The 15000-nt window shown below is 46.5% G+C and overlaps 1 protein-coding gene across 7 annotated transcripts in view; it reads right to left on the reverse strand.

Annotated features, from left to right (window-relative positions):
- LOC118936564 (cyclin-dependent kinase-like 5) overlaps nt 1–15000 on the reverse strand; it is a 61847-nt gene that overhangs the window by 8160 nt on the left and 38687 nt on the right. For 4 of the 7 annotated variants that reach the window (XM_036951504.1, XM_036951503.1, XM_036951502.1 and 1 more), the window contains 9 exons: nt 14996–15000; nt 14199–14289; nt 13024–13213; nt 9850–9933; nt 5018–5193; nt 3541–3790; nt 3164–3290; nt 2715–2979; nt 1–547 (listed from right to left, as the gene is read on the reverse strand). The exon at nt 1–547 is cut by the window's left edge and continues 207 nt beyond it; the exon at nt 14996–15000 is cut by the window's right edge and continues 55 nt beyond it. In XM_036951504.1, coding sequence (XP_036807399.1) covers nt 1–547; nt 2715–2979; nt 3164–3290; nt 3541–3790; nt 5018–5193; nt 9850–9933; nt 13024–13213; nt 14199–14289; nt 14996–15000 — 1735 coding nt within the window. The remainder of the gene's footprint in view (nt 548–2714; nt 2980–3163; nt 3291–3540; nt 3791–5017; nt 5194–9849; nt 9934–13023; nt 13214–14198; nt 14290–14995) is intronic. The other 3 variants (XM_036951505.1, XM_036951500.1, XM_036951501.1) reach the window with 2 other exon arrangements.

Raw genomic sequence — 15000 nt, forward strand, 5'->3', positions numbered from 1 at the left:
GTACATGGAGTGGCGGTGAGGCCTCTGCTGGGAAGAGAAGGGACTGGTGTAGCCCAGGCCGTAGGGGTAGGACTCATGGGGGGAGGCCAGGGTGTGAGCTCCGTGGTTCCCCCCACCATCCCCTTCTCCTCCTGGGTCAAGAAGCTCCGGGCCCGGGGCCAAGGTCTCCTCTGGAGCTTTGTGTCTGGAAGAGGAGGCGCGTCGGCAGGACGAGTCCAGGGTGGAGCTCTCCAGACGGGGGTTGTTGCCGCGGGACGAGGGGCTGTGACCGGAGGAGTGGCCGGTGTGGCTGGATGTGTGTCCAGAAGTGTGGCGTTCGCTGTGGCGGGGGACCTGGGGACTTCCAGGGGGGGCGTGGCCAGAAGAGTGTCGTTCGCTGTGGCGGGGGGCCTGGGGACTTCCAGGGGGGGCGTGGCCAGAAGAGTGGCGTTCGCTGTGGCGGGGGACCTGGGGACTTCCAGGGGGTGCGTGGCCAGAAGAGTGGCGTTCGCTGTGGCGGGGGACCTGGGGACTTCCAGGTGGGGCATTGAGGTTCAGGTCCAGGCAGCTGAAATAAAGTATAGACTGACATCAACCATGAGTACAACAATACACATATTTACTAACCATCAGACCTAAATAAAACTCTAATTCTCAACGAGAATACAATGTTCAGATCTGGCCTCAGGGGACTACACATTTCCAAATACACACCATCACTAAGACTACACAAAATCAATAAGCTAGCATGCCCTTCAAACATTCATTAACCATTCCCTGACAGCTCTCACTCTCTCTAGGTTAACCATTCCCTGACAGCTCTCTCTCTCTCTCTAGGTTAACCATTCCCTGACAGCTCTCTCTCTCTCTCTCTAGGTTAACCATTCCCTGACAGCTCTCTCTCTCTCTCTCTATGTTAACCATTCCCTGACAGCTCTCTCTCTAGGTTAACCATTCCCTGACAGCTCTCTCTCTCTCTCTCTCTCTATGTTAACCATTCCCTGACAGCTCTCTCTCTCTCTCTCTCTCTATGTTAACCATTCCCAGACAGCTCTCTCTCTCTCTCTCTAGGTTAACCATTCCCTGACAGCTCTCTCTCTCTCTAGGTTAACCATTCCCTGACAGCTCTCTCTCTCTCTCTCTAGGTTAACCATTCCCTGACAGCTCTCTCTCTCTCTCTCTCTCTCTAGGTTAACCTTTTTGTGATAGGGGGCAGCATTTTCACTTTTGGATGAATAGCGTGCCCAGAGTGAACTGCCTCCTCCTCTGTCCCAGATGCTGATATCTGCATATTATTATTGGATGGAAAACACTATGAAGTTTCTAAAACTGTTTGAATGATGTCTGTGAGTTTAATAGAACTCATATGGCAAAAACCTGAGAGAAATCCAACCAGGAAGTGGGATATCTGAGTTTGTAGTTTTTTAAAGCTTGGCCTACCGAATATACACATTGAGATATGGATAAAGTTGCACTTCCTACGGCTTCCACTAGATGTCAACCGTCTTTAGAAACTTGAATGAGGATTCTACTATAAAGGAGGGGCTCATGAGACCTCTTTGAGTCAGTGGTCTGGCAGAGAGCCTTGGTCTCATGACGCGCGCTCCCGACAGAGTTACCTCTCGTTCCAGTGCTTTTTTTTCAGACAAAGGAATTCTCTGGTTGGAACATTATTGATGTTTTATGTTAAAAACATCCTAAAGATTGATTCCATACATCGTTTGACATGTTTCTAAAGGACTGTAACAGAATTTTTCGAGTTTTTGTCTGGACGAAGTGCCTGCGCCTCATGAAGATGGATTACTGGGCTGAACATGCTAACAACAAGTGGCTATTTGGACATAAATGATGGAAATTTATGGAACAAATCAGTCATTTATTGTCGAACTGGGATTTCTGTGAGTGCCTTCGGATGAAGATCATCAAAGGTAAGTGAATATTTATGGTGTAATTTCTAACTTTGTTGACTCCAAAATGGCGGATATTCCTCTGGCTGTTTTGGGTTCTGAGCTTCGTTCTCAGATTATGCTTTTTCCGTAAAGTAAAAAAAAAATCTGACAGTGGCATTAAGGAGAAGTCTATCTTTAATTCTGTGAATAACAGTTGTATCTTTTATCAATGTTTATTATGAGTATTTCTGCAAAATCACCGGATGTTTTTGAATCAAAACATTACTGCACGTAACGCGCCAATGTAAACTGAGATTCTTTTTATATAAATATGCACATCATCGAAAAAAAATGTATTGTGTAACATGATGTCCTATGAGTGTCATCTGATGAAGATCATCAAAGGTTAGTGATTAATTTTATCTATATTTCAGATTTTTGTGACTCCTCTCTTTGGCTGGAAAATGGCTGTGTGTTTTTGTGACTTGATTCTGACCTAACATAATCATATGTTGTGCTTTCACTGTAAATCATGTTTCAAATCGGAAACGATGGGTAGATTAACAAGATGTTTATCTTTCATTTTCTGTATTGGACTTGTCAATGTGTGAAAGTTACATATTTCAAAAAAATATTTTAGAATTTTGCGCGCTGCCTTTTCAGCGGAATGTTTTCAGCGGAATGTTTTCAGCGGAATGTTTTCAGCGGAATGTTTTCAGCGGAATGTTTTCAGCGGAATGTTTTCCGCTAAGCGGAACCCCTGCCCTAGAAAGGTTAACCATTTCCTGACAGCTCTCTCTCTCTCTATAGGTTAACCATCCCCTGAAGGCTCTCTCTCTATGTTACCTGGCAGGGAAGAAGCGGGCGGAGATTCCAGGGGTTGCCGAAGGGTCGTCGGGGTGCACGCCCCTCACCCCATCTCCAAGGTTACCACCCACAGACTTGGCATTGTTGCTCAAGGCGCTGTGGCTCTTGGACAGGCTCAGGTAGGAGCTGGAACTCTTGGAGGAGCTGTGGGTGGAGTCTATGTTGTGTCCACCATGGCGGCCATGTTGTTTCTCCATGGTATTGGTCTTGCCCTCCAGAAAGGAAGAGTGTCGTCCCTGCCCTACTGGAAATATTCAAATGTAAAAAATGGGCTGGCAATGCATGTATAAGTAGTCTTGCTTGAGGCAGCTTTATGTTCAAGTATACCTCCTGGACAGGATTCTAGTCTAGAGCATTTTTCATTTTAAGTGTTAAGGAAAGGGTATGTATTAATCTTATGTGCATGTTTCAGTAGGGTGGCCCCGGACCTTGCTGTTGCTGCTGCTGAGAGCGGGAGGTGGACTTCACGTACATGGCTCCAGGGCCCTGCTGGTCAGGAGCCTTGGCCCCTGGGGGCCCAACACCAACCAGGTTGAAGTCAAACTGTGTCGTGCCCTTTAAAATAAAGAGAAGACAAGAGAAGATAAAACAAGACAAGATAATAACTTTATTGTCCCCAATCACGGGAAAATGTTGTTTTCAGCCTTGTGCATTTAGATGAAAATGCATGTCAAGAATAAACACAGGTCAAGACAAAGACAGTTGGAAAAACAAACTAAATTAATACAATTTATGTAAACAAGTGTAGTTTGCTCCATAAGGAGCTGAATAAGTCAATGGAAGTAGAGGTCCTGACGTTGTTTACCTTGGTGTCCTTGGGGCTGAGCAGGTGTGGCATGTTGTTGTTGACCAAGTCCTTATTACAGGTGATGGAGCGGTTGAGGGTCTGGGTCATGTAAGCCTTGGGGTGGAGGGTGGGGCTCAGGCTGGACGACACAGGCTTGTTGCCGTTCAGGAAGCTGTCGTTGCCTAGGTGAAGGTCGCCATGACGAGGTAGGCTGGAACATTCCTTACTGTTAGAGTGACGGTGACCCGAGCTCTTACTGCCGTGGCTTCTATATGGGGGAGGGAGGGAGGGAGGGAGATCGAAATATATTGAGATTGAGAGATATTGAGAGGTACAGGTATAGCTAATCCATATATCTAAGTAGCTTATTTTATCTGTGCAAGAACAACATAGCCAGATGTGAAACCATGCAGTATCCAGAACCTAACCAGACCCCATTCAGTATCCAGAACCTAACCAGACCCCATTCAGTATCCAGAACCTAACCAGACCCCATTCAGTATCCAGAACCTAACCAGACCCCATTCAGTATCCAGAACCTAACCAGACCCCATTCAGTATCCAGAACCTAACCAGACCCCATTCAGTATACAGAACCTAACCAGACCCCATTCAGTATCCAGAACCTAACCAGACCCCATTCAGTATCCAGAACCTAACCAGACCCCATGCAGTATCCAGAACCTAACCAGACCCCATTCAGTGTCCAGAACCTAACCAGACCCCATTCAGTATCCAGAACCTAACCAGACCCCATTCAGTATCCAGAACCTAACCAGACTCCATTCAGTGTCCAGAACCTAACCAGACCCCAGTCAGTATCCAGAACCTAACCAGACCCCATTCAGTGTCCAGAACCTAACCAGACCCCATGCAGTATCCAGAACCTAACCAGACCCCATTCAGTGTCCAGAACCTAACCAGACCCCATGCAGTATCCAGAACCTAACCAGACCCCATTCAGTATCCAGAACCTAACCAGACCCCATTCAGTATCCAGAACCTAACCAGACCCCATTCAGTATCCAGAACCTAACCAGACCCCATTCAGTATCCAGAACCTAACCAGACCCCATTCAGTATCCAGAACCTAACCAGACCCCATTCAGTGTCCAGAACCTAACCAGACCCCATGCAGTATCCAGAACCTAACCAGACCCCATTCAGTGTCCAGAACCTAACCAGACCCCATGCAGTATCCAGAACCTAACCAGACCCCATTCAGTGTCCAGAACCTAACCAGACCCCATTCAGTATCCAGAACCTAACCAGACCCCATTCAGTATCCAGAACCTAACCAGACCCCATTCAGTATCCAGAACCTAACCAGACCCCATTCAGTATCCAGAACCTAACCAGACCCCATTCAGTATCCAGAACCTAACCACACCACTCGTGGTGTCCAGTGCAGTGCTGACCTGGTGGCCACGGGGTTCTGACAAGAACAACAACAACAACAACAACATCAACACCAACAACCCCCTACAGTGCTGACCTGGTGGGCACAGTGTTCTCCATGTGGCTGTGGGGCTTCCTCTTGGAGGAGCGTGGGGGGTTAGGGGAGGGTGGTGCTGGGGCGGGCTGCTCCAGGAGGCGGAGGGGCTGGAAGGCTGGGTGGTTCAGACTCTGTTCTGTCAGGTAGCGGTCAGAAGGGACCAGCAACAACAGGTTCTAGAGAGGGAGGAGACAGACCACAGGGGTTTAGGACACAGTTCTGTATTACAGTTTGACAATAAAAAAGGTAAATCACAAAACTCTCTATACATAAATACATACATAAATATATATATATATATATATACGGTACCAGTCAAATGTTTGGACACACCTACTCATTCAAGTTGTTTTTCTGTATTTTTACTATTTTCTACATTGTAGAATAATAGTGAACACATCAAAACTATGAAATAACACATTGAATCATGTAGTTAACCAAAAAGGGTTAAATAAATCAGTTTTGCACACTCTTGGCATTCTCTCAACCAGCTTCATGAGGGAGTCACCTGGAATTCATTTAAATGAACAGGTGTGCTTTGTTAAAAGTTAATTTGTGGAATTTCTTTCCTTCTTAATGTGTTTGAGCCAATCAGTTGTGTTGTGACAAGGTAGGGGTGGTATACAGAAGATAGCCCTATTTGGTAAAAGACCAAGTCCATTTTATGGCAAGAACAACTCAAATAAGCAAAGAGAAATGACAGTCCATCATTACTTTAAGACATAAAGGTTGGTCAATCTAGAACATTTCAAGAACTTTTTAAAGTGTCTTCAAGTGCAGTCGCAAAAACCATCGAGTGCTATGATGAAACTGGGCTCTCATGAGGACCGCCACAGGAAAGGAAGACTCAGAGTTACCTCTGCTGCAGAGGATAAGTTAATTAGAGTGACCAGCCTCAGAAATCGGCAATTAACTGCACCTCAGATTGCAGCCCAAATAAATGCTTCACAGAGTTCAAGTAACAGACATATCTCAACATCAACTGTTCAGAGACCACTTCTAAAGGACACCAATAATAAGAAGAAACTTGCTTGGGCCAATTAACATGAGCAACGGTGTAAATCTGTCCTTTGCTCTGATGAGTCCAAATCTGAGATTTTTGTTTCTAACTGCTGTGTCTTTGTGAGAAGCAGAGTAGGTGAACAGATGATCTCTGCGTGTGTGGCTCCCACCATGAAGCATGGAGGAGGAGGTGTGATGGTGTGGGGGTGCTTTGCTGGTGACAATGGCATTGATTTATTTAGAATTCAAGGCACACTTAACCAGCATGGCTACCACATAATTCTGCAGCAATACACCATCCCAGGCTGTGCAAGGGCTATTTGATCAAGAAGGAGAGTGATGGAGTGCTGCATCAGATGACCTGGCCTCCACAATCACTCGACCTCAACCCAATTGAGATGGTTTGGGATGAGTTGGACCGCAGAATGAAGGAAAAGCAGCCAACAAGTGCTCAGCATATGTGGGAACTCTTTCAAGACTATTGGGAAAGCATTCCAAGTGACTACCTCATGAAGCTGGTTGAGAGACCAGCTGATCCAGAAGACTGTGTGATCACGCTCTCCGCAGTTGATGAGTAAGACCTTTAAACAGGCCAACATTCACAAGGCTGCAGGGCCAGATGGATTACCAGGACGTGTACTGCTAGCATGCGCTGACCAACTGGCAAGTGTCTACACTGACATTTTCAACCTCTCCCTGTCTGAGTCTGTAATACCAACATGTTTTAAGCAGACCACCATAGACCCTGTGCCCAAGAACACTAAGGTAAACTGTCTGTAGCCATGAAGTGCTTTGAAAGGTTGGTCATGGTTCACATCAACACCATTATTCCAGAAACCCTAGACCCACTCCAATGTGCATACCGCCCTAACAGATCCACAGATGATGCAATCTCTATTGCACTCCACACTGCCCTTTCCTACCTGGACAAAAGGAACACCTACAGTATGTGAGAATGCTGTTCATTGACTACAGCTCAGCGTTCAACACCATATTGCCCTCAAAGCTCATCAATAAGCTAAGGACCCTGGGACTAAACACCTCCCTCTGCAACTGGATCCTGGACTTCCTAACGGGCCGCCCCCAGGTGGTAAGGGTAGGTAACAACACATCCGCCACGCTGATCCTCAACCCGGGGGCCCCTCAGGGGTGTGTGCTCAGTCCCCTCCTGTACTCCCTGCTCACCCATGACTGCACGGCCAGGCACGACTCCAACCCTATCATTAAGTTTGCCGATGACACAATAGTGGTAGGCCTGATCACCGATAACAACGAGACAGCCTATAGGGAGGAGGTCAGAGACCTGTCCGTGTGGTGCCAGGACAACAATCTCTCCCTGAACGTGATCAAGACAAAGGAGATGATTGTGGACTACAGGAAAAAGAGGACCGAGCACACCCTCATTCTCATTGACGGGACTGTAGTGGAGCAAGTTGAAAGCTTCAAGTTCCTTGGTGTCCACATCACCAACAAACTAACATGGTCCAAGCACACCAAGACAGTCGTGAAGAGGGTATGACAAAACCTATTCCCCCTCAGGAGACTGAAAATATTTGGCATGGGTCCTCAGATCCTTAAAAGGTTCTACAGCTACACCATCGAGCGCATCCTGACTGGTTGCATCACTGCCTGGTACGGCAACTGCTCGGCCTCCGACGCAAGGCACTACAGAGGGTAGCGTGTACAGCTCGGTACATCACTGGGGCAAAGCTTCCTGCAATCCAGGACGTCTATACCAGGCGGTGTCAGAGGAAGGCCCTAAAATTGTCAAAATTGTTATTTTACTGCTGCTATTTAATTATTTGTTACTTTATTTATTTTTAGGTATTTAAAAAAAATTGCATTGTTGGTTAAGGGCTTGTAAGTAAGCATTTCACGGTAAGGTCTACCTCCACCTGTTGTATTCAGCATTTCACGGTAAGGTCTACCTACACCTGTTGTATTCAGTGCATGTGACAAATACAATTTGATTTGATTTGAAATACAGAAAAACCCTTGAATGAGAAGGTGTGTCCAAACTTTAGGCTGGTAATGTTTATATAATCAAAAGTTAATTTTATTATCATTAAACTATTGTTCAAGTCAAATATATTGTTTTGTATATAGAGTGAAGCACATTTACATTTGAGTAATTTAACAGACACTCTCATCTAGAGCAACTTACAAATAGTGAGTTCATGCATTTTCATAGTGGTCCTCTGTGGGAATTGAACCCACAACCCTGGCGTTGCAAGCACCGTGCTCTACTAACTGAGCTACAGCATTCTTAACGCAGAGCTCTACATCTGTTGGTTACAGAATTCATTATCACGCGCTGTATAGAAATGCTAGAGACTCAGACCATTATAAAAACAACTGTTGTGGCTTTTCACCATGTCGATCCAGAGACAGAGAGATGGGTGGGAGGGTTTATCACACCATTCATCTCCTGAGGAAAGTGTGATGTACTGTAGGCCTCGCTCACAGCAGAGTACTGACTGACCCACAGCTTTAGTCATAGACATACATTAGCTAGCAAGACTAGTCTAGTTTGAGCCTGCAGGACCCAGAATACCTTCCATTAGCAGGACTAGTCTAGTTTGAGCCTGCTGGACCCAGAATACCTTCCATTAGCAGGACTAGTCTAGTTTGAGCCTGCTGGACCCAGAATACCTTCCATTAGCAGGACTAGAATACCTTCCATTAGCAGGACCAGAATACCTTCCATTAGCAGGACTAGTCTGGTTTGAGCCTGCTGGACCCAGAATACCTTCCATTAGCAGGACCAGAATACCTTCCATTAGCAGGACCAGAATACCTTCCATTAGCAGGACTAGTCTGGTTTGAGCCTGGAGGACCCAGAATACCTTCCATTAGCAGGACTAGTCTGGTTTGAGCCTGCTGGACCCAGAATACCTTCCATTAGCAGGACTAGTCTGGTTTGAGCCTGCTGGACCCAGAATACCTTCCATTAGCAGGACCAGAATACCTTCCATTAGCAGGACCAGAATACCTTCCATTAGCAGGACTAGTCTGGTTTGAGCCTGGAGGACCCAGAATACCTTCCATTAGCAGGACTAGTCTGGTTTGAGCCTGCTGGACCCAGAATACCTTCCATTAGCAGGACCAGAATACCTTCCATTAGCAGGACTAGTCTAGTTTGAGCCTGCTGGACCCATAATACCTTCCATTAGCAGGACTAGTCTAGTTTGAGCCTGCAGAATCCAGAATACCTTCCATTAGCAGGACTAGTCTAGTTTGAGCCTGCAGGATCCAGAATACCTTCCATTAGCAGGACCAGAATACCTTCCATTAGCAGGACCAGAATACCTTCCATTAGCAGGACTAGTCTAGTTTGAGCCTGCTGGACCCAGAATACCTTCCATTAGCAGGACTAGTCTAGTTTGAGCCTGCAGAATCCAGAATACCTTACATTAGCAGGACTAGTCTAGTTTGAGCCTGCAGAATCCAGAATACCTTCCATTAGCAGGACCAGAATACCTTCCATTAGCAGGACTAGTCTAGTTTGAGCCTGCTGGACCCAGAATACCTTCCGTTAGCAGGACTAGTATAGTTTGAGCCTGGAGGACCCAGAATACCTTCCATTAGCAGGACTAGTCTAGTTTGAGCCTGCAGAATCCAGAATACCTTCCATTAGCAGGACTAGTCTACTTTGAGCCTGGAGGACCCAGAATACCTTCCATTAGCAGGACTAGTCTAGTTTGGGCCTGGAGGACCCAGAATGTGCTAATACTGGCAATACCAATTGTGTGTCTCTTTCTCTGTGTGTGTGTGTGTGTGTGTGTGTGTGTGTGTGTGTGTGTGTGTGTGTGTGTGTGTGTGTGTGTTACCTTCATCAGATCCAGCATGAGGCCACTCAGGATGGCCAGGTACCTCCGCTCCAGGGTTGTAGGGTGATTCACTGAGGGGAACTGCTGACACACACACACACACGTACAGTTGTGAGGTTTCAGAGTGCAGTGTCTTTGTTGAGATTCAGATGTGTCTGACTGGAGTTGACAGGAGGCTTAGCTGACTGTTGTGTCTGAGGCCAGACATGCTGCTAACGGGCCTAACACAGCTTCCACTATAGCAGGTACATGATTACCACCCCTCCCATGGATCTCTGTGTGGGAGTCTGGTGGACATGCATGTTTCTGTCTGTCTGAATGTGTGTATCTGTGTGTGGGAGTGCATCAGGAGGCTGGTGGACATGTATGTTTCTGTCTGTCTGAAGGTGTGTATCTCTGTGTGGGAGTGCATCAGGAGGCTAGTGGACATGCATGTTTCTGTCTGTCTGAATGTGTGTATCTGTGTGTGGGAGTGCATCAGGAGGCTGGTGGACATGTATGTTTCTGTCTGTCTGAAGGTGTGTATCTCTGTGTGGGAGTGCATCAGGAGGCTGGTGGACATGCATGTTTCTGTCTGTCTGAATGTGTGTATCTCTGTGTGGGAGTGCATCAGGAGGCTGGTGGACATGCATGTTTCTGTCTGTCTGAATGTGTGTATCTGTGTGTGGGAGTGCATCAGGAGGCTGGTGGACATGCATGTTTCTGTCTGTCTGAATGTGTGTATCTGTGTGTGGGAGTGCATCAGGAGGCTGGTGGACATGCATGTTTCTGTCTGTCTGAATGTGTGTATCTCTGTGTGGGAGTGCATCAGGAGGCTGGTGGTATTTCACCCAGTAGATTTGAGAGTTTATCAAAATTGGGTTTGTTTTTGAATTCTTTGTGGATCTCTGTGGGAAATATGTGTCTCTAATATGGACATACATTGGGCAGGAAGTTAGTAAGTGCAGCTCAGTTTCCACCTCATTTTGTGGGCAATGAGCACATAGCCTGTCTTCTCTTGAGAGCCAGGTCTGCCTACGGCGGCCTTTCTCAATAGCAAGGCTATGCTCACTGAGTCTGTACATAGTCAAAGCTTTCCTTAATTTTGGGTCAGTCACATTGGTGAGGTATTCTGCCACTGTGTACTCTCTGTTTAGGACCAAATAGCATTCTAGTTTGCTCTGTTTTTTTGTTAATTCTTTCCAATGTGTCAAGAATTATCTTGTTGTTTTCTCATGATTTGCTTGGGTCTAATTGTGTTGCTGTCATGGGGCTCTGTGGGGTGTGTTTGTGTTTGTGAACAGAGCCCCAGGACCAGCTTGCTTAGGGGACTCTTCTCCAGGTTAATCTTTCTGTAGGTGATGGCTTTGTTATGGAAGGTTTGGGAAACATTAGGTGGTTGTAGAATTTAACAGCTCTTTTCTGGATTTTGATCATGAATTGGTATCGGCCTAATTCTGCTCTGCATGCATTATTTGGTGTTCTACATTGTACACGGAGGATATTTTTGAAAAATTCTGCATGCAGAGTCTCAATTTGGTGTTTGTCCCATTTTGTGAAGTCTTGGTTGGTGAGCGGACCCCAGACCTCACAACCATAAAGGGCAATGGGTTCTATAACTGATTCAAATATTTTTAGCCAGATCCTAATTGGTATGTTGAATTTTATGCTCCTTTTGATGGCATAGAATGCCCTTCTTGCCTTGTCTCTCAGATCGTCCACAGTTTGTGGAAGTGACCTGTGGTCCCGTTGTTTAGGTCAAGGTATGTATAGTTTTTTGTGTGCTCTAGGGCAACAGTGTCTAGATGGAATTTGTATTTGTGGTCCTGGCGACTGGACCTTTTTTGGAACACCATTATTTTGGTCTTACTGAGATTTACTGTCAGGGCCCAGGTCTGTCAGAATCTATGCAGAAGATCTAGGTGCTGCTGTAGGCCCTCCTTGGTTGGTGACAGAAGCACCAGATCATCAGCAAACAGTAGACATTTTACTTCAGATTCTAGTTGTCTCTCTCTCTCTCTCTCTCTGCCAATCTCTCTCTGTCTGCCTCTCTGTCTCTCTGTCTCTCTCTCTCTCTCTCGGTCTCTCTGTCTGTCTGTCTCTCTCTGTCTCTCTGTCAGTCTCTCTCTCTCTCTGCCTCTCTGTTTCTCTCTCTCTCTCTCTCTGTCTATCTATCTCTGTCACTCTGTCTCTGTCTCTCTGTCTCTCTCTCTGTCACTCTGTCTCTCTCTCTCTGTCTCTCAGTCTCTCTGTCTCTCTCTCTCTCTGTGTCTCTCAGTCTCTCTGTCTCTCTGTCTCTCTGTCTCTCTCTCTCAGTCTCTCTGTCTCTCTCTCTTCTACAGTAACACTGAACACCACCATAACATGATGACTCAATCCATTCAGTCACGGACCACACTGGGAAGACAGCCACCAGGACTCACACAGATAGATAGGTGGGAAAGAGACAGAGGAGAAATGGAGAGAGAGAGAGGGAAGGAGAGGAGAGAGATGGAGAGAGAGAGAGAGGGAAGGAGAGGAGAGAGATGGAGAGAGAGAGAGGGAAGGAAGGAGAGGAGAGAGATGGAGAGAGAGAGAGAGGGAAGGAGAGGAGAGAGATGGAGAGAGAGAGAGAGAGAGAGGGAAGGAGAGGAGAGAAGAGAGATAGAGAGAGAGGGAATGAGAGGAGAGAGAGAGAGGGAATGAAGGAAGGAGAGGAAAGAGATGGAGAGAGAGAGGGAAGGAGAGGAGAGAGATAGACAAGATGGAAAGAGAGGAGAGAGAATGTAGAGGGAGGGAGAGGAGAGAGATGGAGAGAGAGAGAGGGAAGGAGAGGAGAGAGATGGAGAGATAGAGAGGGAAGGAAGGAGAGGAGAGAGATGGAGAGAGAGAGGGAAGGAGAGGAGAGAGATGGAGAGAGAGAGAGAGAGAGAGAGAGAGAGGGAAGGAGAGAAGAGAAGAGAGATAGAGAGAGAGAGGGAATGAGAGGAGAGAGAGAGAGGGAATGAAGGAAGGAGAGGAAAGAGATTGAAAGAGAGAGAGGGAAGGAGAGGAGAGAGATAGACAAGATGGAAAGAGAGGAGAGAGAATGTAGAGGGAGGGAGAGGTGGGATAGGTAGAGGTAGAGAGGAAGAAATGGGAGAGGAGAGGAAAGCGGAGATGGAGTGTGAGATGACGACAGAACAGCTCAACAGATCGACCCCAGAGTTGACCTACCCGTAGTCCATGGAAGCGAGGGTTGTTGTAGAAGAGCTTCATCTGTTCAGCAGGTAGAGGACCCAGGACCTTCTGGATGGTAAAGAGTTGATCTATCTCACTCTCCCCTGGGAACAGAGGCTGGCCATCACTCAGCTCCCCCAGGATACAACCCACTGACCACATGTCTACAGCCTTACCATAGGGGGCCCTGGGGTGGAGGGGATAGAGAGAGGGAGACAGAGAGAGAGAGAGAGAGAGAGAGAGACAGAGAGAAAACAGCTTAAGTGATGCATTTGTAAAACTGAACCAGAAGAGTACATTCAGAATAACAAGGACAGAAGATGATGATGATGGTGATGATGATGATGATGATGATGTTGGTTCAGCAGAAGGTGATGAACACAATGACAGAAAGGAGAGAGAGAAGGAGAGAGAGAGGAGAGAGAGAGAGAGAGAGAACGAGAGAGGTTGGCTGAGAGAAGAGAGGAGAAGAGAGGAGAGAGAGAAAGAGAGAGAGGTTGGCTGAGAGAAGAGAGGAGAAAGAGAGAGGAGAGAGAGAGAGAGAGAGGGGTTGGCTGAGAGAAGAGAGGAGAAGAGAGAAGAGAGGAGAGCGCCGCTGAGACTGAGGAAGAGTGATGAAGAGAGAAAATATTTGCGTGGGCGGAATTCAAATACCAAGAGTCAATAAATGTAACAGTTGATTTAGTTGCTGTGGGAGAGGAAGGAGCCCCACCACATGATGCTCCATTATCTAGACGATCAAATGGACACAGTAACCTCCCTGTGTCTGTAGTATACACATGAAAACAGGATTTATCAAGGCCAGACTAATACACATGTTCACTGAAATATTCAGAGAAGGATATATGTATGTAAGGACTGACAGCTATGCAGACAAACAGACACTTAACAATGTACACACACAAAACATGCACGCACCTACACACACACAGCCCAATACACGCAACAATACAAACATTCACACAAGAATACACGCACCAATACAATCACACACACGCACAAACACACACACACACACACACCAATACACACACCAATACAAACACAAACACACACATACACACCAAATACAAACACACACACACACACACACCAATACAAACACACACACACACACAGCGCCTCTTACACACCCATACACACACAGGTCCAGTAGGTTTAATGGGACTCACCCCAGCAGTAGCTCAGGAGAGCGGTACCACCTAGTGGCTACATACTCAGTGTAGTTGGCATCACTTCCCTCTGACAGGTTGCGGGCAAAGCCTGCAGGAAACCAGAGAGAGGCAGAGGAAGTCATGGACAGATACGGACTCAAAGCCTACAGGAAACCAGAGAGAGACAGAGGAAGTCATGAACAGATACTGACTCAAAGCCTACAGGAAACCAGAGAGAGGCAGAGGAAGTCATGGACAGATACTGACTCAAAGCCTACAGGAAACCAGAGAGAGACAGAGGAAGTCATGAACAGATACTGACTCAAAGCCTACAGGAAACCAGAGAGAGACAGAGGAAGTAATGGACAGATACTGACTCAAAGCCTACAGGAAACCAGGCCAGAAACAGACAGAGGAAGTCATGGACAGATACTGACTCAAAGCCTACAGGAAACCAGAACAGAAACAGACAGAGGAAGTCATGGACATATACTGACTCAAAGCCTACAGGAAACCAGAGAGAGACAGAGGAAGTCATGAACAGATACTGACTCAAAGCCTACAGGAAACCAGGCCAGAGAGAGGCAGAGGAAGTCATGGACAGATACTGACTCAAAGCCTACAGGAAACCAGAACAGAAACAGACAGAGGAAGTCATGGACAGATACTGACTCAAAGCCTACAGGAAACCAGAACAGAGACAGACAGGAAGTCATGGACAGATACTGACCATTGCTTACCAGGGAGACTGAGATCGTCATACATCTAATGTACTGAGTTAATGACTCTGTTAGAAGTGACATATTTCTACTTACCAAAA

The sequence above is a fragment of the Oncorhynchus mykiss genome, chromosome 18, assembly GCF_013265735.2.
Source record: "Oncorhynchus mykiss isolate Arlee chromosome 18, USDA_OmykA_1.1, whole genome shotgun sequence".
NCBI lineage: Eukaryota > Metazoa > Chordata > Actinopteri > Salmoniformes > Salmonidae > Oncorhynchus > Oncorhynchus mykiss.